The sequence below is a fragment of the Hyperolius riggenbachi genome, chromosome 5 (assembly GCF_040937935.1).
Source record: "Hyperolius riggenbachi isolate aHypRig1 chromosome 5, aHypRig1.pri, whole genome shotgun sequence".
Lineage (NCBI taxonomy): Eukaryota > Metazoa > Chordata > Amphibia > Anura > Hyperoliidae > Hyperolius > Hyperolius riggenbachi.
The window spans coordinates 97,611,298-97,638,457 of NC_090650.1; the positions used below are offsets into that span (position 1 = coordinate 97,611,298).

General features: G+C 45.9%; 1 protein-coding gene across 1 annotated transcript in view; it reads right to left on the reverse strand.

Moving 5' to 3' along the window:
* SPMIP4 (sperm microtubule inner protein 4) overlaps positions 1–27,160 on the reverse strand; it is a 74,724-nt gene that overhangs the window by 37,337 nt on the left and 10,227 nt on the right. The window contains exon 2 of the mRNA XM_068238656.1: positions 6,650–6,829. Within this exon, the coding sequence (XP_068094757.1) occupies positions 6,650–6,829 (180 nt within the window). The remainder of the gene's footprint in view (positions 1–6,649; positions 6,830–27,160) is intronic.

Here is a 27,160-nt window from a genome sequence, read left to right on the forward strand (position 1 = left end):
ATGAGCACAGGAGCAATAGAGAGCTAATTCTGCAGTTAAGGGAGGGCCCTTTCGGGGCCCCTCTGGCCCAAGGGCCCCGATGCGGTCGCTACCTCTGCACCCCCTATTGCTACGCCCCTGACTCTGTCCTCCTCTGATGGAACAGAACTGGCTCTGCAGCCTGCTCCAGCATCACTACAGTACATAACACTTGGGGAGGGGTAGAAAGGTTGGGGGCTGGCGCTGTACAGAACAGCCTGCTGCACACTGAATAGGGTCTACAAATCTTTGTCTACAAAACTTTGTATGATTCGTTATCAGTGGCTGAGCAGATGCAGTCATTAGAACAATTGTGCAGAAAGCTTTTTCTCTCTGTGCCCTTAGTTATCAGTCTCTCAGGGTGGGGCTTCCTTCTTCCAGCCCCCCCCCCCCCCAGCCCCCCCCCCCCCCCAGTAGTGTATGAGGTCCCTCTGTGTCCTCTGAGTCCCCTCCATTCTCCCCCATAAGATGTGCAACCCGAAACATGTGCATGCGTGGCCCTATCCATTTAAAGAATGAACTGCGCAGAACTCTCTCAGTAACTGGAGTGAGATTGAGAAGGCACGTGGACCCGCATTTTGGGTGGCACATCTTATGGAGCCACCAGCAAAAGAACATAGGGGATCCAGAGGACCCCAAAGGACCTCATGGACTACAGAGGGCTGGAAGAAGCCCTAGGTAAGTAAAAGGCTACAAGTTTAACCTCCCTGGCAGTAAGCCCGACCTATGTTCTGGCTAGCCGACGGAGAGGATCACATGGCCCTCAGAGGATTTTTTAAAATAAAATGGGTATTATATGGTTAAGCTAGCACTTCGCTAGCTAACCATTGCCCTCCTAGTCCCTCCGCTCTCCCCCGATCCCCCCCGATTGCTGTCGCTGTACATACCCCCCAGGGATCCCGCGATGGCGCAGTCTCCCAATCAGCTCCAGGCTTCGCTATGGGGAGGATCGGGACTGCACATGACGTCATGACATCATGTCCGATCATCGCCATAGCAACGAGTGAAGCTGATTGGTGAAGCTGCGGCTCTCACTGGATCACGGAGGGGTAAATATTTCCGGCAGCGATCGGGGGGATCAGAGAGGTGCAGCGGGGCTTGGGAGGCATAGTTAGCTAGCGAAGTGCTAGCTAAAGCATTTAAATTACATTTTATTTTAAAAAATCCTCCCACGGACGCAGCCTATGAAAGTGCATACCGCCAGGGAGGCTAAGCACAGTTCAGATGTGCTTTAAAAAAAAAACCCACAGCTCTCCCCAATTACTATCTTGTTTTACTTCAGGGGCGTAACTACAGGGAAGCAGCCCATGCAGGAGCAGGGAGTCCCAAAGCTGTAAGGGGGCCCCAACTATTACTACACTCCCTCCAATAAAGGGGGTTATCCTTTGGATCAGGTGTTTTTGTGGCAACATTTTTTATGGGTGTGAACATTTTGATGCCCCATTAAAGTTTTACTGATGGGAGGCATGATTTGTAGCTATGTATCTGTACCTGCTTCACTTCTTTACTTCCAAATGACTAGAATGCACTATCCACTGAGACTTAAGTAATTACTTATTTTCAAACTCAAAGCTTTATCAACTCCAGTCTGGCTTCCACTCCAGTCACTCCACAAAAATGGCAATGATGATATCCCAATATGTAAATCCAAAGGTCCTTACTCCATTCTCATTCTTTTTGATCTGTACTCTGCATTTGATATGGTTGACCCACTGTTCCTCTACATGCTCTCATGTTTAGTTATTAGGGGAGGGGTCTCACCCTTCTTGGATCTGTACATATCTCTCTGGAAGGTCTTTCACTGCCTCTTATTCAAATTACATCTCCTCTCTGTGTCCTTTTTCTGGGGCATTACCTCAGGGCTCTTTCCTTGGTCCATGTCCTTTGTCTAGGGGGGGGGGGGGGGGGGTTACCTCAGGACTCCTTGCTTGGTCCTTTTCCTTCTTTCTGGGGGTTTCGCTGCGTTTGTCGCTCAGTTTGGTATCTGTACTCTGCATTTGATATGGTTGACCCACTGTTCCTCTATACGCTCTCATATTTAGTTATTAGGGGTCTCACCCTTCTTGGATCTGTACATATCTCTCTGGAAGGTCTTTCACTGCCTCTTATTCAAATTACATCTCCTCTCTGTGTCCTTTTTATGGGGCATTACCTCAGGGTTCTTTCCTTGATCCATGTCCTTTGTCTGAGGGGGGGGGGGGGGGGGTGTTACCTCAGGACTCCTTGCTTGGTCCTTTTCCTTTTTCCTTTTTCTGGGGGTTCCGCTGCTTTTATCGCTCAGTTTAGTATTCCATGCCATTCCCGCCGTACACTAGCTTAACCCCTTCGGGACCAGCACCCTCTGCCCCCTTAAGGACCAGAGAGTGCTGGTCCAGCAAACCGCCGCTTCCCGACGAATATTTAGTATAGAGTAATTAGTCACTCCCGCCGGACACGCTTCTCTGTCCCCGCCGCAGGCTGCTCTCTCTGCCGTCGGTATGACGGCAGAGCGCTGTGCCCCGGTCAGGAGCCGCTTTCATTGGCTCCTGACCCTGTCACTCCATGTAAGCCAATGAGAACGGCTTACATGAATGACAGGGCCAGGAGCCAATGAAAACGGCTCCTGCCCGGCAGACAGTGCTCTGCCGTCATAGAGGTGGCAGGGCAGCACATTTCCTTGCAGACCAAGTGGGGACAGCGGCGGAGACGGGCGGGGGTGCGCGGTCAATGGAAGTAGAGTTTACGTCTGGTCAGAACCGCAGCACCCCCTGCCCGCCGTAGATTCGTACTCGCTCGGTCCGCAGGTAGTTAACCACGTTGGCCTGAGATTTTCCAGTTTGCACAATCGATACATTCAACCGATTTTGGCCTGAAATCAGTCGATTTTCATTCAATAAAATGATCTAATTGGATGGTCGACTGGGATGCGAAATTGCTAGATGTATGGCCACCTTGCCCCTGATCTCTAGACCTTAATTCCCTCTTATCATACATTCCTGACTGCCTGTTTGCTGGGTATTCTTTCATGACCTCTTGATTCCTAAAACTTAGCATGAGTAAAGCAGAACTGATTTTTACACCCTCTAATATAACAATAAATGTCAGTAACCCGATAACCTTGGTTCCCCAAGCTCTTTGCTTAGAGGTAGTTTTCAATTCCTTTCTTTCATTTATCCCACACAAAACGTCAAAACCATATCTTGCATCCAATCTTTTCTCACTCAGGACACCCTTATAAAGCAAAATTTCAAACAAACATACAATCTAATTTAAACCTTTCAACTTCAGCCTCTGACCAAGCTCCTTTCTGAATAAAATCTAAAAATCAAATCACCCTGGATACATAGGGATCAATATAGCAGCCATAGTGGTTGCTATGGGGATCATAGCCATGGTGGTCCTTGTGTGTGTGTGGTCAGCGGCAAGATGGGTATCTTGTGGAGACCTGCTGTTGGCCCCCTGAGGTGCATTGTAGTGGCAGAAGCTCTGTATACTGTGGACCTTCTTGCTACCTATACTCTGATTGTCTATACTGGAGGTGTACCTATACTGGGGCGAAGGGTGAGGGACTTCTTGTGGCTACCTATAAAGGGGCCTCTGTGGCTACCTATACTAAGGGAGAGCTACTTCTGGCTACCTATACTGGGGGTCGTCTCGGCCTACCTATACATGGGTCGTCTCTGCCTACCTATACTGGGGGTCGTCTCTACCTACCTATACTGGGGGTCGTCTCTATCTACCTATACTGGGGGCATTACTTCAGGCTACCTGTACTGGGGGGACTCTGGCTACCTACAGTATACTGGGGTCTACCTGGGGCTATCTAATAACGAGGGTACCTCTGGCTACCGTTGCTACTTAATAATCGGGGGCTCTTCTGACTACTTAAAATTGGTATGTAGGTGGGGAAGAAACACTTTTTTGGTGGGTGGGGCAAGCAAAACTTTGCTATTTAGGTCTCATGAGTTTAGCTACGCTCCACTTCACATTGTAATCAAGGGCAACACTCTCTTCCTTTTGTGTCCTGTAAGTTGTCGTACACTTAAAGGGATACTGTAGGGGGGTCGGGGGAAAATGAGCTGAACATACCCGGGGCTTCTAATGGTCCCCCGCAGACATCCTGTGCCCGCGCAGCCACTCACTGATGCTCCGGCCCCGCCTCCAGTTCACTTCTGGAATTTCTGACTTTAAAGTCAGAAAACCACTGCGCCTGCGTTGCCGTGTCCTCGCTCCCGCTGATGTCACCAGGAGTGTACTGCGCAGACACAGACCATACTGGGCCTGCGCTGTGCGCTCTTGATGACATCAGCGGGATCGAGGACACGACAATGCAGGCGCAGTGGTTTTCTGACTTTAAAGTCAGAAATTCCAGAAGTGAGCTGGAGGCGGGGCTGGAGCATCAGTGAGTGGCTGCGCGGGCACAGGATGTCTGTGGGGGACCATTAGAAGCCCCGGGTAAGTTCAACTCATTTTCCCCCGACCCCCCTACAGTATTCCTTTAAGTTTACCACAATTTATTTATTTCTATAGCATTTATGTTGTCTACCACTCCTGAATTATGTTCCAGCGTCTTCATTTTTATTCGTGTTATTGTCTTAAATTTTATTTTATCCATCTTTGTTTCTTACGCAGTACAAAGCCTCAGAAGTTGATGGTGCTTTCTATATAACACAAAGGGCCTGATTCACGAAGCGGTGCTAACAGTTAGCACCCTGGTGAAAAGCCCTTTATCACGCCTAAACTCTGTTTAGGCATGATAAGTTTAGGTGTGATAAGTTTAGGCATGATAAGTTTAGGTGTGATAAGTTTTTAGGCGTGATAAGTTTAAGCACCAACTGGGTTAGCACCGCAGTGCACAGCTGATCAAAAGTTTTGCACTAGCAAAGTCTGGTGCACTTTGCATAGAGTTTAATGGTGCTGCTTTGCGTGCGGGACTTTGCATGCGATCTAAACTTATCTAAACTTAGCATGCCTAAACTTATCATGCCTAAACTTATCATGCCTAAACTGAGTTTAGGCATGATAAAAATGGTTATCACGCCTAAAGTCTCTAACTGGGTTAGCACCGCTTTGTGAATCGAGCCCAATATGATGTTGATGAGAACTATTCTGAACAATAAACAATTTGCAAGCAAGTTCAGTAACAGAATTCTACTGCTCTGGCACCATCTAGTGGTAACATTTGAGCATTGCATTTTGGTTAAAATGCCAATTGTAATATTTTTGTAGACGGATTACACTGTCCTCCAGTGATTTGAAATTTTCTGCTTTGCAGAACTGCAGGCTTGTTTATTTTGCAGATTACCCACAGATATGGAATGGAAATTAAAAGTAATGCATACTGGGAGCAATGCACGGTAACAGTATGTAATGGAAAGCATCCTGTCCTGGAATAATGTCTGTCACCAAGAGAGAAGCACTTGGTAAGAGGCAGATCTTCTTTGGGTCATAGGATGCAAACGTGGTGCAAGGAAATTAAACAAGCACTACCACAACTGCAAAATGTAAAATACAGTTGTACACATAATTATAAAAGTACTATCTCCCAGATTAAAATGCACAATAAATTACTTTTCTTCTATGTTGCTGTCACTTAAAGTAGACAGTAAAACTGACAAATCTGACAGGCTTTGGACTAGTCTATCTCCTCATTCTCTGTGTTTACAAAAGCACTCCCTGGAAATGATGTAGGCCAGTCTGCCTACTTATTTCCATGCGTTTCTGGCAGTTGGACTGAGTAACTGCCATTCAGTAAGTCCTTTTGAAAATAAAACAAACCCTGAGAATCCCCCATGAGTAGATGGACTAGTCCAAAACCTGTTAGACTTTTACAGCCTTCTGTAAGTGATTTCTACACAGAAATAATTTTATAGTGCATTTAAACTGGTTAGTCCGTAAAAATGATTTAACATGTCAGCTCAGGGCAACTTTATACCTATATTAGGACTAAAGGATGGCACCAACGTAATACGTAGGTATTTAATGGAGTGTTCCACTAACCAGAGTATAGCATAAAGTAAGTTAATATCAGTGGCCAAGCAATTGGGGATGCAGAGGATCAGACCGCACCAGGGACCTAACATCGGAGTGACAAATTGATTTTGTGTATTCACAGCTTACATTTGTAAAACTGAAAATTCACTTTGCAAATTGTTGCATTCCTGTAACCAAATTAATGTGTGTGTGTGTGTGTGTGTGTGTGTGTGTGTGGCGGTGTGTGTGTGTGTGTGTGTGTGTGTGTGGGGGGGGGGGGGGGTCACCTATCCACCACCCATGCAGAGCACCAGCAAGTGCCTGGTGGGTGAATTGGAGCAGCTGACAGGTGGTGAATTCACTCCCTTGAGCTGCCCAGGGAATAGAGACCTAAGAGAGCTGTGCCTAATTGGATGCCCATAAACCTCATTAAACTGAAGCAATGTTGTAAGGAAGAGCAGCCCCAAATTCCTCCATAATGATGTGAAAGACTAATAAAGTTATACAGAGTGTATTGCTAGAGTAAAATTATCATTCTGTTATGCAGTTTGTATGCTAGATTTATATTGCTCGAGTTTACTTTGGTGTCACTTTACTATCACAATAAGTACAGTGGAAATGACTAAACAACTGACAGGTTTAAATTCATTGCATTTAAGATATATGGCAGATGAACTACCTTGGCCAGGGGTCTCCTCCATATCCATAGTGCTTGTGTCCCTTGGCCTCTAATGGGGGAGGCTCTGTCTTTGGTCGGTGGTCAAGAGGGAGGGACACGGCTCCAATGCCTCCATATTCCCTCTCTCTGCCCCATGGGAGCCTCGATGCAGAAGGTGTTGCAGAACGATATTCATGATATCTGTGAAGTAAAATCACTTAGTTATGTATGTGGCAATAAGGATAGGACAGCATAATCTAGAGTGCACCAATGCAGCAGAACCCACCGTAGGACCAAAAAAACTTGAAAATCATCCTGCAGGCAATACTATTCATTGTTAAAAAATACTTCTATGCATCTCTAATTCCAAGTAAATGCTGCTGTCATGTGACAGCTGGTGTCCCACCCTCTGCATTTGTTATTATGTAACTCTCTATCTTTGCATCTGCAAGCCCCAATGAGTAAGGACCAGTCCCATTCCAAGCTCCATAGGAATGAAGGGGTACTGGCTACCTTTGCATAAACTAGTGCTGTGGAGCCAGCACCATAGACCAGGGGTCCCCAAACGTTTTGGGTCGAGGGCCGGGTCAACATACTTCAGACTGCTGGGTGGCCGAAGTATACATAAAATTTCGTCCTTGCGGGCCATACAGTGAAGCATACCCAGGTGACAACCTGAAGTCCAGTTGGACAGCAGTGTCACCTGATGTGGAATTTGATTGGAAACCAGTGAATTACTGCTTTCTGGCTTCCATGTGGATGGGTGGTACTAGCACTGCTATTCTATGTGGACCACCAATATTTAAAGATATAGCTGACCACATCTATAAGTAATAAATTTTGTGTGTGTGGGGCCGGTAAAAAAGCCTCAGGGGGCCATATTCGGCCCGCGGGCCTTAGTTTGAGGACCACTGACATAGACCCTTTCTTTCAATCCCAGGAGAGCTAGTATAATACCATTGTTAAAAAGGCCATCATTTTGACATTCAAGTAAGAAGAACGTATGCTAAAAGAGATCAGTCGATATAAAAAGACGGATAGTTGGTCCACACACACTAGGTTCCTTTGTCACATCATTGTCTGGATCAATGGACATGTAGAATGGACCCATGGTCTCCTCTAGGTCTAGGCACAAAGTCTGATTTTACTGGATACCAGTTCGTCTATTGTGATGCTGCAGCATGCATTCCTGATCTCAATGATCTTTATGGATAGCAGATGCCATGCAATAGATCCAATGTATAGTTTGCTTCCGCTCAGCATACACTGTGTATCCTCCATCGGAGCACAGGGGCGTGTACAGCATACGTCAGTCCAGCTGGGTCCATCATGGTGTGAACCAGCCCTCAAAGGCACCCTCTCTAGTGTGATTAGAAGTTTAAGGTTAGGCATCAAGAAAAGGTGAAGGTGGGGAGGTTAGGGTTAGGCTCCAAGAAGGGGCTAATGGATCAGCTACAGGCAGGGATGGGCTCACGCAGAGCCGGGACAAGGTCCTCCAGCACCCAAGGCTGAGACACCAAAGTGCGCCCCTCCATCCCTCCCACCCCAGCTGTCACACACTGATTGCTATTAGACTAAGAGGTGCCACAGGGCCCACAACCTCCCCAACACCTTAATCTCTAGTTATCTGGCTTGCAGTCACTGCTATGTATCCCCTTTTCTTATTTCTTTCTGCTTCAAACACAATTAGGAATGACAGCTGAATGAATTCTGCGCCCCCTCCTACACTGCGCCCTGAGGCTGGAGCCTCTCCAGCCTATGCCTCGGCCCGGCCCTGGGCTCACGAGTAATCACGAGTCCTTAAAGGGAAGGTCCAAGCAAAATAAAAAAATTAGTTTCACTTACCTGGGGCTTCTACCAGCCCCATGCAGCCATCCTGTGCCCTCTTAGTCACTCACTGCTGCTCCAGTCCCCCGCTGGCAGCTTGCCGACCTCGGAGGTCGGCGGGCCGCATTGCGTACATTTTTGCGCATTCCCGCTAATGCAGGAACATTAACACATACATTTTTACACGTTACTGGTTTAATGCGTAAAAATTTACACATTGATTCACTAATGCGTAAAAATGTATGTGTTAATGTTCCTGCACTAGCGGGAATGCGTAAAAATGTACGGAATGCGGCCTGCCGACCTCCGAGGTCGGCAAGCTGCCAGCGGGGGACTGGATCAGCAGTGAGTGACTAGGAGAGCACAGGATGACTGCATGGGGCTGGTAGAAGCCCCAGGTAAGTAAAACTCATTTTTTTATTTTGCTTGAACCTTCCCTTTAAGGACTGAAATTCGTGATTAAAATGAGCCTTAATTGCCACAGCTGTGCGGCTGGATGATAAGGGGTTATTTACCCACAATTCTGCCATCCTGTCTGCGCTCCAAACAGCTTGCACGTGTCCTATCGGACACGTTGCAAGCCTCACTACACTCACTTCCTCCTTCAAGCCGAAAGGACTGGACTTGTGATTACTCTTTTTGTTTTTTGTTTTTAATTATTTTTATTGTTTTAACTGAAATGAACATTTAACAAATACAATACCCACTCGCAGGTGAGTATAACAAGACAATCCACATGGCTCAAACTAACATTGAGACTACTAACAATACCCAGTTACTCCACCGGCCCCCTCTCCCCTAGTACAAGTAATTAACATAGTATTGATAAGGTAGCATTAATTATGCTCAAGGCATTCATACAGTACATTAGCAATAAAAAGTAGAAGGTAATGTAAAAAGTTTATACATACAGTGTAAATTATATCTATTTTGTATATCTATAGCATTATTATGTCATAGTTTTATTGTTAGTCCACGGCTTCCAAACTTTGTTACATTTCTGGGGGCACCCCCTAGCAATGTATGCTGCTTTATTATAAATGGACAGACTCATTTACTAGCTTTTTCCAGAAACCTAAAGAAGGTGAATCTTCTTTTTTCCAGTTAAGGATTATTGATTTGCCGTAGTAATATAATAATAATATACCCACAAGCGACTGTTGTGCTCTCATATGAGCTATTCCCGATACCACACCCAGGATACATACCAAAGGATCACTGGGAATGAGACGTTTAGTGATTTTAGTTATGAAATCTCTTATACTATTCCAAAGAGGAACAATTTTGGGGCAAGACCATAAAATGTGGTCTAAATCAGCCTCTAGTGCGCCACATCTCCAACATCCCACTGGTTGGTTAGGGTTAAATTTGATTAGTTTCGCAGGAGTTAAATATGCTCTATGTAGAATTTTAAATTGGATTACTGTCAGAATCTGCTCTGCTGGTCTTGATTCTCTGGACTGTGTTGTTTCCTATGCAGTTTGCATAGTGCAGTCCAGGGAAAAGAGACCTTTCTGTCAGTTTGAAAGGCTGACTGATTTGCATCCACTTGTCATGCAAATTGCTTATCTGCTTCCTCTGTTGCGCGTATCGTGCGGGGACCGCGTTTAGCTAGTTCGTTTGTTATTTTCCTTGGCGTTCAGATTGTGGTGATTTGCTGTGTCTTCCTTACTCAGTTCACGCTCTGTCTTTACTCAGTCTTGTGTTGCTGATAGCTATCGCCTCTCTTGCGATTAGCTTTCTTACTCTAGTCTGTTCTGATGTGATATGTCTACCGTCGCTGGGTGGCGACTAGATTGGTAGACATTCACATAGTCTGTCACTGTTCTTGCTTTCTTCTGAGTTGCTACTTTGTTTGCTCTGTTCTGTTTCAAGTCGTGCAATTCCAATCTGACATCTGTGGTTGTACAGAGAACCTGCTTCTCTGTACTCCACAGCTCCACCTGTTGATTGGAATTTCCCTCTGCACATGTGTTTGCACATACTGGGTACAATTCTTCCGTGATTGTGGGGATTTCCATCTGCTTCAGCGCACCCGGAGTGCGCTGTAGGTGGAAATCGACCGCAGATCATTACAATTACCCTATCTCTGGTGGCTATGAGATAATTAAAAGGTTTAATCCAAGAATCCTCCCATTCTTCATCATCTAAATTTGGTATTAAAGCCAGCCATGGTTGCTTAAAAATGGAGATATGGGGTTCGGTTATCAAGATGATGTTTTGGTAAATTTCAGAGAGCGTTTTGGGGAGTTGTTCTTTATATAAAACTTCCTCTAGGTCTGAGAGGCTGACCCTGACTGGGATGTTCCCGAATTGCTTAGAAAAGGCATGCCTAATTTGAATGTATCTGAAGAAGTGTGAGTTGGGTAGTGTGAATTTCTCCTTAAAGAGAATCTGTATTGTTAAAATCGCTCAAAAGTAAACATACCAGTGCGTTACGGGACATCTCCTATTACCCTTTGTCACAATTTCGCCGCTCCTCGCCACATTAAAAGTGGTTAAAAACAGTTTTAAAAAGTTTGTTTATAAACAAACAAAATGGCCACCAAAACAGGAAGTAGGTTGATGTACAGTATGTCCACACATAGAAAAATACATCCATACACAAGCAGGCTGTATACACCCTTCCTTTTAAATCTCAAGAGATCATTTGTGTGTTTCTTTCCCCCTGTTCTCATGCACTGAAGTTTCAGGCTGCTCTTTTCTTCCTGCAAACAGCTTTGCCCTTGTTTGTAATTCCTCAGTATGTGAAAGCCCAGCCAGTTTAGAGGACGATTTATCCAGCTTGTAAAAGATAAGAGAGAAGCTTCCCTAATCTAAATAATACACAGGCAGTGTGCATAGAGGGGCCTGGAAGGGGGAGTTCATAGCAGAACCACAACACTGAAGAACTTGGCATCCTTCCAGACACAGGCCGACAAGTCTGACAGGGGAAAGATACATTGATTTATTACAGAGACTGTGATAGTAGAAAGTGCTGCAGTTAGCCAGAACACATTAGAATAGCTTTTGGAACTTGTAGGGTGATAAAAAACAGGATGCAATTTTTGTTAGGGAGTCTCTTTTAGAAGGTCAAATTGAGTGAGGGTTCCTGCCGTAATGATGTGTTCAACATGGGTTATTCCTTTGGCTATCCATACTTTAGGATCAGGGATTTTGTAAAACTGTTGCAAAGATGGACTCATGATTACTCTTTAGCCCATTCCTGGCTACAGGTACACAATCAATAGGTGAGACGTGACAATGACATTCCTGAAGTACCCAGGTATAAACAATGGTTTTGCTGATACTCAGCGTCTGTGCCCAGTGCAGCCAGACCAAACTCATACAAGCAAACTGTAGAGATCCAAGCGGCTGGGCACATCCAGTAAAAACAGACCTTTATTCAAAATTCCATTTAAAAGCACTACATGCAGACACAGCAATCGTCAGCCAGGAAAGAGAGACCGGGTTTTGGGTGGACTATCACTTCCGGCCATTCCTCTTCCGCAATTTGGAACGCAGACGGCGTCCCGGAAGTCTTCTAGTCAGGCCCGTGGGTGCGCTCTGGGTGGCGTCCTCCTCCTTCTGATCGCCATTGTCTGTAAGTATTTAAGGGGTAACTTTTTGGGGGGCTCTTTGTCCTGAGGAAGCACTCCTGAGTCGAGTGCGAAACAGCTGTAGACCATCTTTATGTGCTTGTCCCCTCTTTCCTGGCTGACGATTGCTGTGTCTGCATGTAGTGCTTTTAAATGGAATTTTGAATAAAGGTCTGTTTTTACTGGATGTGCCCAGCCGCTTGGATCTCTACAGTTTGCTGATGTGCTGCTATTACACTGGGCTTTGAGCACTCCGGAGTGACCCAGTCTGAAAGTCCTGTGCACCTCTTCCCTACCTTTTGTACCAAACTCATACAAAACCAAGGAAACTGCCTATATCCTGCATCACCGGGGGGCTAGTGAGGAGCACTGATATAATTCAGCATACTTATCTATAGTGAGCAGCTATTTTGACTGAACTGATGTGAAATATAGTTGTTTATATAACAATGTAAAAGTAAATGCCACTGACCAACCCTGAGGCCTCGTACACATCATAAAATCATAATCGCAAATGCAAGCATTTTGCGATTGTGTGCTGCAGGTTTTTTTCCCCTCCCGGCGCTCCACTGCAGGCTGCGTTTTTGGTAAAAGCGGTTTTGTCATTCACTCCCTGACACAAGTCAGGAAGTGATCTTTTTGACCCGGAAAATAATAAACTCAATGTATTATGAGGAAGAGCAATCTCGCCATGGTGCGCACCAGTCCAGCACGGCCGTCACAACACAAACAGCTGTTTGGTGTGTCAGTGTGAAGCAGTACTCTAATTACACTCCCTGATTGATGTATACACATGCAATATGTTTTAAAGCACTTTAGTCCTGCAATTTAGCATTCAATGTGATTTCTGCCCTTAAAACGCTGCTTTGTGTCAAATCCAGATTTTTCCCCAGGACTTTATCACACTCATTCATGCAAAAACTCAGATGTTAGACCCCTTGAAACATCTTTTCCATCACTTTTGTGGCCAGCATAAGTGTTTCTAGTTTTCAAAGTTCGCCTCCCCATTGAAGTCTGCGGTTCGCGAAAGTTCGCACAAAAAACCTCAGAGCTGCAGCCACTAGGGGGTGCTCAGTAAGCAGTAACTGTGTTAGGGAGTCTTGCCCAAGGTCTCCTTACTGAATAGGTGCTGAATTACAGAACAGGAAGAGTAGAGATTCTAATTTCTAACCCAGGTTTCCTGTGTCAGCAGCAGAGCACTTAACCAGTACACTATCCAGCCACAGCTACAATAAATAAAAATATATTTCTTAACCTCTTGAGGACTGCAGGGCTAAACCCCCCTAGTGACCAGGCAATTTTTAGTTTAAAAGGCCACTGCAGCTTTAAGGCCAAGCTGCAGGGCCGCACAACATAGCACACGAGTGATTCCCCCCCCCTTTTCTCCCCACCAACAGAGCTCTCTGTTGGTGGGGTCTGATCGCTCCCCCCATGTTTATTTTTTTTTTAATAAATATTTGTGTTACCGTTTAAAAAAAAAAAAAACCCTCTTCCTTTAAATCCCTTCCCTCCCTCGCTCCCTCCCTCCCCACATCCGGCCAATTACGGCGATCGGCTGTCATAGGCTTCTGCCTATGAGAGCCGATCGCTCTCTTGTCCCCCAGGGGGACAGCCGTGTCACACGGCAGTCCCCAGTGCAGCGCTGCTGCTGATCGCAGCGTTGCACAGAGTAAATAGACGGCGATCACGCCGTCTAACAGTCTCCCGAGCGGCAATAGCCGCTCGGAGACTGAAGGCGGGGCAGAGCTCCGCCCCCCAAGCAGGAGATGCGCGCGCAGCCTGCGCGCGATCTCCTGCAAAACTGAGCCCCAGGACTTTACGCCAATTGGCGTTAGGCGGTCCTGGGGCTTTTTACCATAATTATGTATAAATGATTTAGTCAATGCTTGCTCATTGTAAAAGCTTTCCTCTTCCCGATTTACATTCTGACATTTATTACATGGTGACATTTTTACTGTGGGCAGGTTATGTAGCTGCTCCTAGCTGTTTTGGCTGTTAGAGACAGCTGTAAACAGCTAATTCCTGTCTGTGAACCTTGTTACATTGTAACAAACTGCCAAAAGTACAGCGGTACTCAGAGCTTCTTGTGGGAGGGGTTTCAGCACAAAATCAGTCATACAGCGCCCCCTGATGGTCTGTTTGTGAAAAGCATTATATTTCTCATGTAAAAGGGGGTATCAGCTACTTATTGGGATAAAGTTCAATTCTAGGTTGGAGTTTCTCTTTAAAGGGGCAATATGGCAAAAAAAAATAATTAAAATTTAAAATATATGCAAACATATACAAATAAGAAGTATGTTTTTCTGGGAATAAAATGAGCCAAACATTTATTTTCTCCTATGTTGCTGTCACTTACAGTAGGTAGTAGAAATCTGACAGAAGCGACAGGTTTTGGACTAGTCCATCTCTTTATAGGAGATTCTCGACAAGGCTTTTAGTCTTTATAAAGATATTCCCTAAAAGGATTTAAACAATGATGCAGGCCAGCTTCCCTGCATGCTACACAGTTTTTTGGCAGTTGGACAGAGCAAATGCCATTCACTAAGTGCTTTTGAAAATAAATAAATCCCTGAGAATCCCCTATGAAGAGATGGACTAGTCCAAAACCTGTCGCTTCTGTCAGATTTCTACTACCTACTGTAAGTGACAGCAACATAGGACAAAAGTAATTTATGGCTCATTTTACTCTGGAAAAAAACATACTTCTTATTTGTATATGTTTGCACATATTTAAAATTTTAAAATTTTTCTCCATAGTGCCCCTTTAACAATAGATCACGTACTGTAAATTCTGATTTACATGTAACTGACCTGTGAATACAAGATCATTTGTCTATGTATTTATATTTTATGTGTGGATATTTAGTAACCCAGGGAGGTTTCAGTCAGTGCATTTATATTTCATTGACTTGACCGGTTAGGAGATGGTCAGTGTGGTAGATGTTTCCAGGAACCACTAATGGCCTAGCAACAGACATGCAAACATACCTCAGTTACATCAATCCTACACTACAAAGGTTCCACCAAGATGCACGGGGCAGTCATTCAGAAATATATATCATTGTGAAGGAATGTCCTGACTCCCGGAGGGGGGCGGGGCAATTAAAACAGCCTGCACCAGCATTTATAAAATCAGCATTGTATAGGTTAGGAGTTTCATATAGTCAGTACAAAAAGAACAATGTACCAATCTTTGTATATTGCAGATTAATACATTTTAATATTGAATGCATTAGGGCTTTAACCACTTGAGGACCGCAAAGTTAAACCCCCATAAAGACCAAGCCATTTTTTACAAAATTGGCCACTGCAGCTTTAAGGGCTCGCTGCAGGGCCACACAACTCCGCACACAATTGATCCCACCTTCCCCCTTATTCCCCAACAACAGAGCTTTCTTTTGGTGGGGTCTGATCGCTCCCCCGATGTTTATTAATTTATTTTTTTACAAATATTTTCATAATTTATTTTTAAATAAATGTACTTATTTTTTTTTAATTTTCTCCCAGTCCCACCCTCCCTCCCCCGTCAGCCTATCAGCCTGATCAGCTTTGACAGGCTTCATCCTATCACAGCGGAACGCTTTCCTGCCTCTGGAGGGGACAGCCGAATGACACGGCTGTCCCCTGTACGGCGCTGCCTTAGATCGCAGCGCTGTACCGAGTAAATAGACGGCGGTTTCGCTGTCTAAAAGTCTCCTAGCAGTGATCGCCGCTGGGAGAATGATGACGGAGCGGAGCATCAGTGTTCGCAATCTCCTGCAAATCCCCGCCCCAGGACTTGACGCCAAATGTCCTTAGGTGGTCCAAGGGCTGCTGCCGCCCTCACGCCCATTGGCGTGAGGCGGTCGTTAGGAAGTTAATCACTAATCCCTCCACTCCTTAAAAAGAAATCACTGTCAGGAATCGGCCCGCGGCACGCCTGCGTATACGGTTCCCGACTGCGGGTTTGACCAGATCAAGCGGGGAGCAGCCTTATTCGAGCTACAAACAAGTCTGTGACCCCTCAAAAGCTCCTTACTGCCACCACTAGCGGTTTGCTAGACACGTCCACTCGGCTGTCGGGTGCTCAGCACGCAATCCGCGTTTTCGTATTCGGGTCAGCTTTGCGCTTTGGGCCGAATATGGGAATGCCACGCACACACACGCACAGTTGCAATCTTACACTGTAGTGAAGCAAAACCACTAACAGTTGTTCTGAACGATACTGTTAGCTACTATGCTGCCGAGCTACTCGCACTGGCGTTTTCGTACGTTGGGTCAGTTGCGCGCTTTAGGCCAACGTATGACAAACGCCCCCACACACAATGCAATTACAATTTCATACAGTAGGGTTACTCAAACGTACAATTAGGCATGGATTTATACACAGTTGCACTTCAGTCTCTTCTAGGCTATGAGTGTTGGTTTAGTACAGCAGAAGTCAAACTTATTTAAATAACGATTTAATATTCCAGGAAAACGTGGAACAATGCAGAACTTAATATATACAAAAGATGTACAAAAAAACAAAGTAAAAAAGTTACAAAGATAAAAGTTACAAAAATACACACAAGGATATTTGCATTAAATAAAAATGGGATATAACGTTACCACGTAGGTTAGAACGTGGTTTGGCGGGAGAACGCCGTTTCGATTCGCTCGGGATCACTCTAGCTATGCGCTACCTCCAAGAGACGATTCTTTCTAGGCATCTGGCTCTGCTTTTTATACTGTGAGATACGCCCGGAGGCTGCAACTTCCTTGGGGAGGGGAGGAACTAGTTTTAATAGTGTATTTCGCAGCAGATCAAAGGTGGGGACTTGACTGCTCTTGGCATAATAAGCCATTTCCTGGTCAGAGGCAGTTTCTTGCCCCAAGACTAACGCAATTTCCTCGTTTGTGACATCACAGTCTGCCGAGCCACTAGTCACATCTGGGCTAGGTGTGACATGTGAATTTCAAGGTTTGTCTCTGTTTTTAGGTCATCAAAAAGGACTTCCCCCACGCCAGGTGACCATTGATTAGAGGCCCGTACACACGCCGGACTGGAGGCAACGACGGGTCCGTCGTTGCCTCCCGCTGGGTGGGCGTGCCAACGACAGTCCGGCGTGTGTACGCACTGTCGGCGGACTGATACGGCTGTTTCTGAGCGATCCGCCGGGCGGATCGCTCAGAAACAGCCGTATCAGTCCGCCGACAGTGCGTACACACGCCGGACTGTCGTTGGCACGCCCACCCAGCGGGAGGCAACGACGGACCCATCGTTGCCTCCAGTCCGGCGTGTGTACGGACCTTAAGGCTTCCTCAACCTTCCAGCAGGCCTGTCATATGTAAATGTCAAACATTCCTGTCCACTTTGACTCACTTAGTCGGATATTGTTTTGACCAACAGGCAGCCGTCTACATTAATACAAAAGATCAAAGCAATGCCCCACATTTTCAGGGTGACAGACAAAAGGGAACCTAATTACCTGTTTCTGGCTGTCCAGAGGAACTGTATGCTAATGTCGGTCTATTGACACACACACACAGTTTCCTGGGGCCAGGTGGCACCTTCAAGAGCCAGACTAGCTTTTAGCAGACATAGTAGACAGAAAAATGACAGAAATATGTTCCTGTATTCCCTAACATCATCAGCACCCCAATATATCACCACAACCACCATGTGCCCACCCACGCTTCCACCGAACAGCACCCCAAGCATGCCTGCCCACTGTGCAAATGCACAGTAGGCAGTTGTAATACACAATACACATGCAGCATTGCGTTCACGCCGTATGACAAATGACTTTATTATATAAGATCAGTCATGTGGTTGGGTGGCCAGGTGTATGGAATCATTGTCTGACTCCCCTCCCCCTTGCAAAATACCATACAGTTAGGGGCACATACTCACCTCCTCATCAGGAAGGGTGCATACTCACCCCCAGTGCTCAGGAGGAGTACATACTCACCCCCAGTGCTCAGGAGGAGTACATACTCACCCCCAGTGCTTAGCAGGAGTACATACTCACCCCCAGGGCTCAGGAAGAATACATACTCACCTCCAGTGCTCAGGAGGAGTACATACTCACCTGCATTGCTCAGGAGGGGTGCATACTCACCCCCAGTGCTCAGGAGGAGTACATACTCACCTGTAGTGCTCAGGAGGAGTGCATACTCACCCCCAGTGCTCAGGAGGCGTACATACTCACCTCCAGTGCTCAGGAGGAGTACATACTCACCTGCATTGCTCAGGAGGGGTGCATACTCACCCCCAGTGGTCAGGAGGAGTACATACTCACCTGTAGTGCTCAGTAGGAGTGCATACTCACCCCCAGTGCTCAGGAGGCGTACATACTCACCTGCAGTGCTCAGGAGGGGTGCATACTCACCTGCAGTGCTCAGGAGTAGTACATACTCACCTCCAGTGCTCAGGAGGAGTACATACTCACCCCCAGTGCTCAGGAGGAGTACATACTCACCTCCATGTTCAGGAGGAGTACATACTCACCCTCAGTGCTCAGGAGGGGCGCATACTCACCCCCAGTGCTCAGGCGGGGCACATACTCACCTCCAGTGCTCCTGAGAAGTTCATACTCACCTCCAGTGCTCAGGAGGAGTACATACTCACCTCCAGTGCTCAGGAGGAGTACATACTCACCTGCAGTGTTCAGGAGGGGTGTATACTCACCTGCAGTGCTCAGGAGGAGTACATACTCACCTGCAGTGCTCAGGAGGAGTACATACTCACCCCCAGTGCTCAGGAGGCGTACATACTCACCTCCAGTGCTCAGGAGGAGTACATACTCACCTGCATTGCTCAGGAGGGGTGCATACTCACCCCCAGTGCTCAGGAGGAGTACATACTCACCTGTAGTGCTCAGTAGGAGTGCATACTCACCCCCAGTGCTCAGGAGGCGTACATACTCACCTGCAGTGCTCAGGAAGGGTGCATACTCACCTGCAGTGCTCAGGAGTAGTACATACTCACCTCCAGTGCTCAGGAGGAGTACATACTCACCCCCAGTGCTCAGGAGGAGTACATACTCACCTCCATGTTCAGGAGGAGTACATACTCACCCTCAGTGCTCAGGAGGGGCGCATACTCACCCCCAGTGCTCAGGCGGGGCACATACTCACCTCCAGTGCTCCTGAGAAGTTCATACTCACCTCCAGTGCTCAGGAGGAGTACATACTCACCTCCAGTGCTCAGGAGGAGTACATACTCACCTGCAGTGTTCAGGAGGGGTGTATACTCACCTGCAGTGCTCAGGAGGAGTACATACTCACCTGCAGTGCTCAGGAGGAGTACATACTCACCCCCAGTGCTCAGGAGGAGTACATACTCACCTGCAGTGCTCAGGCGGGGCACACACTCACCCCCAGTGCTCAGGTGGGGCACATACTCACCTCCAGTGCTCAGGAGGATTTTATACTCACAACCAGTGCTCAGGAGGAGTTCATACTCACCTCCAGTGCTTAGGAGGAGTACATACTCACCTCCAGTGCTCAGGAGGAGTACATACTCACCTCCAGTGCTCAGGAGGAGTACATACTCACCTGCAGTGCTCAGAAGGGGTGAATACTCACCTGCAGTGCTCAGAAGGGGTGAATACTCACCTGCAGTGCTCAGGAGGAGTACATACTCACCCCCAGTGCTCAGGAGGAGTACATACTCACCTCCAGTGCTCAGGAGGGGCGCATACTCACCTGCAGTGCTCAGGAGGGGTGAATACTCACCTGCAGTGCTCAGGAGGAGTACATACTCACCTCCAGTGCTCAGGAGGAGTACATACTCACCTCCAGTGCTCAGGAGGGGCGCATACTCACCTGCAGTGCTCAGGAGGGGTGAATTCTCACCTGCAGTGCTCAGGAGGGGTGAATACTCACCTGCAGTGCTCAGGAGGAGTACATTCTCACCCCCAGTGCTCAGGAGGAGTACATATTCACCTCCAGTGCTCAGGAGGAGTACATACTCACCTGCAGTGCTCAGGAGGGGCGCATACTCCAGTGCTCAGGAAGAGGTGGGGGTAATAGGATAAGAAGGGCTTAAAGTGCTAGGTGCTTTCTGGTCACCTTGATAAGTTCAATGAAACAGTACCAGCGGTAATAGCCGAGCCTGATCTGGTCCACTCTACTGCACATGTGTGAGGCGTCTGCGCCTGCGCAGTAAAGTAGACCCGATCGGGCTTGACTATTTCTGCCTTAGCCCAAGTGGGAAGTCTCTAGTGCGCATGCGCGCAAGCCGTGGGGCAGCTGACAAGGAGAACTTCATGAGTCCCATCACTAGATCCACTCTACTGCGGAGGATGGGGAAGCGTCTTTAGGATCCAGAGGCTTTCCCCTCCCGAGGTAAGTACCCCCCAAGGGCACTTTTTTTTTTTTACTACTGGTTCACTTTAAGGTACCCCGATCTGACAGCTAAATTGTGAAATAAAGCCCATAGTGGACTAGATTACCTTATTCTCAATTTGACCACGCTGCTTGTTGTCACTGAGGGTCCGCCTGTTTCCTGGCTGGGTCCTCCAAACAACGCAGCTGTCTGGAAGTTACTGTGAGTGATGCAGAGCAATTGTGAACTGCGCAGATGCCAGTTCAGGACTGCACTTGTGCAGTCAAAGAAAATGCTTGTGAATGAGTGCTTACTTCCAGTGTTCATGTGATTAGGGTACAGCGCCAGTTCAGTTCTGCATGTGTCGTGTTGCCTGGGCTAAACTGTCTTCGACTGAAAGATCCCATTGAAGACCTGGCCCAGGGAGCGGGGGTTGGCTACCCCTGATGCCAACGAGCAGCATGATTACATTAAGATTGAGTTAATCCAGCCCACCATGGGCTTCATTCCACGATTTACCCGTCAGGTCAGGGGTACTTTAAAGCAGAACTCCAGGATGTTGGCTAAGTAAAACTATCCCTCTAGTTAGATCAGGTACTGCTATTAATCTTTAACCCTTTACCAATTCTATGTCGGATTATGTCCAACATTGGCATTTTCCTCCATAGGACCAATGTTGGACATAGGAAAACTGGCTGCCCCTAGATGGCGCTGTTGCCGGATAACATCCGGCACAGCATCAGCCCTTCAGATCAAAGTGTCAGACTAAAGTCCAACACTTTGATCACCACTGGCCCCATCCCCTGCCACTGTGCCATGTAATATGAAATTACGTGGGTGCATTTGGGCTGATTACTAGGGCCACTCTGTGTGGATCAAAGTGTCCTACTAAGTCCGACACTTTGTTCCTCTGCAGAACCATGCAGCGCCACATAATAACAAAATGATGCTAGAGTGCGTGCAAGGGGGTAAAGCTACAGTGCACAAGCTGGTGCTAGCCCCGCCCACACCACTGACGCTGGGTCATCACCTAGTTCTAGTGCAAGGAGGTACAGATCCTCTGGATCCCACCCACATCCCCCCAAATGCACTGTAAAAAAATGAAATGCTAGGGGGAATGTGGGTGATTGGCAAAAAGGATTGAAAAAGGGTTAATGCTGTGTTTGCCATGCTTGTAATATGACCTATTGATGAAAACAGCATTAGTAAGAAGCTACTCCAAGCATCTACGGTGGGGGTATCATAAGTGATCTCTGCTGTGATCAAATCTATTTGTAAGGGGGGTGGGGGGCAAGGTGGTAAATATATATTGAGCGTTTACCTCAGGTTGTGTGGTTCGTTTTTTTAAGTTGTACGTTATATTTATCCAGCTTATCTTGGTTTAGAACACTGACAACTATGGAGCATAAAATGAAAGAAGACGGCCTAGTAGCTAATATTATGCTCACTGCCCTTTCCCTCAGTGAATGAAGCCAGCACTGTGCTGCTTAGATGGGAATTTAGAAAATAAATGAAATGTGTCCTATTTGAGATGTACCAGAAGAATCCCCTGTGGACAGTCCCCACAGCTCCTTTGTGGGAAAGATGCGGACATTAGAAATTCAAATGTAATTTACAAACGGGACAGAGCCAGGTTTTATTTTCCTTAAGAAATATATGATCTTAGCGAATGCCGCATAATTACGGATCTCAGCTATAAATTAACACCCATGTCTTCTCACCATTTAATCATCTTTACCTTGCCCAGGCTGGACCCTTCATTAGAGACCATAGGGTTCACCGTGAGGTAACGCGTAACGCAATAATTCAGGCTGAGACCCATGACAGCTCCTCAGCATCCATTTAGATACAGCGACCAGCATGATATACTATAACTCATTTTAAACAAGCCAAGGAGAAGTCCAAACTCCCCCCCCCCCCACCTCAGGTAGGTAGGTGAACGCCTTGCCCTACTGTCCTCTGTGGACATTATGCTGTCTGTCTGCACACAGGAATAGCTCCCTGGCAATGCTTGAGAATCCATAAAAAGTTAAAGCTTGGTCTAAGAGTATTGATAGGCTAAAGGTAGCCATTCACAGGTTGAACCAGCAAACTGTTTCCCCCACAATTAAAAATCAAAACAATAGTAAAAATCAATTTATTATCTCACACCACTGATCTAAATCTGGTTTCAGCTGAAATCTAATCAAAATAACTCCAATGGCTGCATTGCGCATCTTGATGTAGAACAAGGATACATGGCTGTTGATGCCCTACCCACTTAACAAAAATGTATATCCATGTCTGATCTCACTTTTGATCGATATATTTTTAAAAATCAAGAACTTTATTGAGTAAGATTGCAGAGGTCAATAAAATACTTCTACTGTAAGTGTAAGACCACCTGTCAAGTGAATGTCTGACAAACATGAAACAGCGCACACTAAAAGCCTTGTACACATGTTCAAGAACTGTCACCCAGCAGGGATCAGGGCTCGATTCCTTGGGTGGCAGTTCAGAGTTGAGGTTGTTCTGACGTATCACTAGGCTATCAACACATTAATTGCTACGGAGGATGGAAAAGATACAACGTGCGGCACACAGTAGAGTGGCTTCCAATGGTGGAGTGAGTGGGAGAACAATGCACTCAGGAGCAGTCTGCAGGGTGTAGGCAAGATGCCTGCAACAACATTTCGGAAATGCGGTCCATCTGCGAGACTGACGCCAGGACCTCGATTTTTAGCTGTAACCATGAATGGCAGGGGCCCAGCACTGTAGTCCAATTGCCAGTGGATTTTGGCAGAAAAGTTTCCCCAAGGCTTCTGAGAGGTTGGGTTGCCCCGGAATCCTGCCTTTTGCAGCATTTTGACTGCAAATAGGTGTGGAAAGTTGCCCTGTGATCTGTGGAGTCCCAAGCAGCCGCAGGTACTGGTTGCTTGAGACTTCCGGTTAGGGCCCTTTTACACTTAAAGTGAACTTCCGGACTAAAAATCTACTCGGCAGCACTGAAAAGGCTTGGTGTTTCTTTAACAGTTTCCTAGCATCAGAACTTTGTTTTTCTTACCAAAGCATCATTTTTAGCTGCATTTTCAGCTAAGCTCCACCCATCAAAGATGATGCTGTGCAGAGCATGATAGTATTTCCTATATTGTTATTCACGTTGCCTAGCAACTGGGAGAGGTGCTCAGGACACAGGACAGTTGGAACTGTGTCTCATGCTCCCTGTCACCTCCTTTCAACCAAAAAGATGGCTGCCATCATGAAATCAAACATTTGCATGTTCTTTTAAAACAGTGTGGGTAAGAGATTATATTACCTATCTACTTTAACATAATTAATGTAACTTAATGACAGTATGTTTGTTTAGGCTTGAGTTCCTCTTTAATGCGTTGGTATGCGTTAGTACGCATTGGTATGGTATTTTTTCTCCATAGCAGTGCATTGTGAAAAAGCTTTCAGTTAAAATGCGTATAGTGTGAACTGAGCCATTGGGAAACATGGACATTACTTTCAAAATCAGTTTTCTTTCAGTTATAACTGAGAGCGACTGATTAAGTGTAAAAGGACCCTAAGTTGATTTCTGGAAAAAAAGTGGTCTTGCTGTACTGCATTTTTATTTACGGTTCAAATACCCTTTAATGCCAACTCAATTTTTTCTACATTTCCATAAAAAGGCACAGAAATGGTGATTACCGTATACTTTTATTATATTTATTTCTGTCAGATTGTTGCAATCTTCTGTCTAAAAAAATTACCTCTGGCGTATTTTATATTAAAGAAAAGAAATGGACAAATCTTGGATATATCAAAAAGGGATAAGGTGTGAACCGACCCATAGAAAATGATTGCAGTACTAAGCTGGTGGTGCTCACCAGGCTATGCGGGGCAGGAGTTCATGCTCCATCTTGCTGGACATTGGGTGTTCTATCCAGTCAGCTCTATGGCCAGTCACAGTGGGGCATGGCAGGAAGGGACGTGTGTGGGGTCGACAGACAGTGCTGGCCAGGAGGAGGAGTATGTGGGCCAGAAGGACACACGTGCACACAGCAACCGGCTGGAAATTGTTATTATGGATTTATTATTATGGACTTGTTACATCCATTTTCATCCACTGTCAAAAATGCAGGACAGTGAATCTAGCAAAACAGAGCCTAAGTTCCATTGCTTTCCTATAAATTTATTAACCACTTCAGCCTTCAGTGTTGTTTCACCTTATGCATCCGAGCAACTTTCACCTCCCATTCATTCGCCAATAACTTTATCACTACTTAGCACACTGAAATTATATCTTGTTTTTTCCGCCACCATTTAGGCTTTATTTGGGTGGTGCATTTTGCTAAGAATTATTTTATATTAAATCCATTTTAACAGGAAGATTAAGAAAGAAATGGAAAAAAAATCATTATTTCTCCATTATAGTTTGAAATTAATACATGCTGCTACCATAATTAAAAGCCATATATTTTACTTGCCCATTTGTCCTGGTTATTACCCCATTTAAATTATGTTCCTATCACAATGGCCTCAATTCACTAAGCTTATCTCCTGTCTTTAATAACTCTTCTAGAGTTGTTACCATGGTGATAAGGCATGTAGTATTCAGGAAACATTTGACCTCAGGCAAACCTAAAGTTAACTCTTCTGTCTTTAAGTTAACTCTTTAATTCCTTAAAATAACTCCAGAGTTAAAGACAGGCTGTTCATTAACTGCGTGTGAAAATAACTACAGAGGAGGTAAATTAACTACAGAGGAGGTAAATTAAATACAGAAGAGGTAACGTAAGGAATGAAAAGATAAGATAACTCTCTCACCATGTGGAGGTAAGTTTTCTCTTGCCTTATTATCTCCAGCATGATCTTAGTGAATTGAGGCCAATGTATGGTGCCGATATTTTATTTGGAAATAAGGGTGCATTTTTCAGTTTTGCGTCCATCATTTATTACAAGCCCATCATTTTAAAAATAACAGTAATATACCTTACTACATACATATTAAAAAAGTTCAGTCCCTAAGGTAACTATTTATGTATTTTATTTTTATTGTACTTTTTTTTTTTTTTTACAAAAAAAATGTTCTGTAGCTATTGGGGAGTGTGGGAGGTAAGGGACTAATTTTAACAGTAAAAAAAATAAATGTCATTATCTGGAAATTTTTATTTCCAGATGTAATTTTACTATTTGGCTGCAAGATGCCCTCGGAGCTTACTTCTGCATGCGTAATATTACTATGCAAGCAGAAGTAAAGCGTGGATGGGGCAGAAGGGGATTTATGAAAGACAGAGCCGTCTCGTTGACAGCGTCGGTCTTTCATATGGGGACTTAGATCAATGAATGGTAACTGTTTTCCCATTCATTGATCTACGGGCAAACGGAAGGCGGCAGGATCGCGCATGCGATCGCACTGCACGGCTCAGCCGCAGCAGGGCAGGCTATCTGGTCAGAAATATCAGTCCAGATAGAATTAAGTGGTTAATTAATCTTTTGGCAGTTGACAGTGCTTCCGCAGCCAGCTGTTCTCGGGCTGCCCCCCAGCCTGCCAGCCTAAATGCAGAGTATCGCAGGTAGCGCTTTGATATTGACCTGATCTGGATGCAGTATCGGGTCTCCTCTTCCACCATGGAGGTGCACTGTATGCTGACATCATCCTCCTGGTCCCAATCACATGATATGACATGTGATCAGGACCTGATGGAGGATGTAGACATACAGCACCACTCCCGGTATTGGAGCTGCAGACATCGGAGGACGGCGGCGTGGGAGCGATCCAAGAGGATGGGGCTGGAGGAAGCCCCAGGTATGTATAAATCTTTTTGTTTTTGTGAGCTCTGGTATACTTTAATGTCTAGTGCCCACTTCTTTCCCTTATAAAGTTACCTGGTGTCTAATAGCCCCCTCCTTACCACTATACGGTTCCCTGGTGTCTAGTGGCCCTCATCCCTCCCCTATACAGTTCCCTGTTGTTTAGTGATCCTCCCTCCCTTATCTATACAGATCCATGGTGTTTAGTGGTCCCCCCTCCCTCATCTATACAGATCCTTGGTGTTTAGTGGTTTTCCCTCCCTCCCCTATAAAATTCCTTGATGTTTAGTCCTCACTCCCTCCTCTATACAGTTTCCTAGTTTCTAGTGTCCCCCTACTTTCCCTATATGGTTCCCTGGTGTCTAGAAGCCCCTCTGTGAGAAAACGCAGAAAAGCCGCCGCGGGTGCTCAGAGCAAGGCGGCTGATACCGCGTCTAATGCGGCGGTTTGCACGCATAGGCCTGCATCTGTCAGTGTGGCTGAACGCGGAGAAACCGCCGCATGCTCTGATAGCGGTGCGGCTGGTTCCACGTCCAGCACAGCAGATGCATTACAACACATGTCTGGTGTGGCTGGGACTGATAGTCCACACAGGTTCAGAAGGACGCGCGCGCGCGCTGAGAGGCAGAGCTTTTATGACAGCCAGAAGGGTGTCAGCTGACCAAGCCAGTCAGCTGACAATTCTATCAGTTCCCATTGGTCCAGCACTTAGGGGAGGCGCTGGAGAGCGCTTTGGTATATATACTGGGTGCTGGTCATTTCTCTGGTGACTGCCGTTGCGATCACTACCTGGTAGCACTCAGACCTTTTTGTCATTATCTGTGTTATTATTCAGACTAGTTCCAGGGTGTTGATGACTACGGAGCTCACACCCAAGACTAGGAATACTGTGTATTATCTGTGTTATTATTCAGACTAGTTCCAGGGTGTTAATGACTACGCTTTCCTGACCTCTCTTCTGATCTCCGATTTAGTACTTCGCTATATCTGATAATCCGTTGCCAAACTTTGCTTGCCTTAGGATTCTGAATCTGTCTCCTTCCTCTGTATCTAATC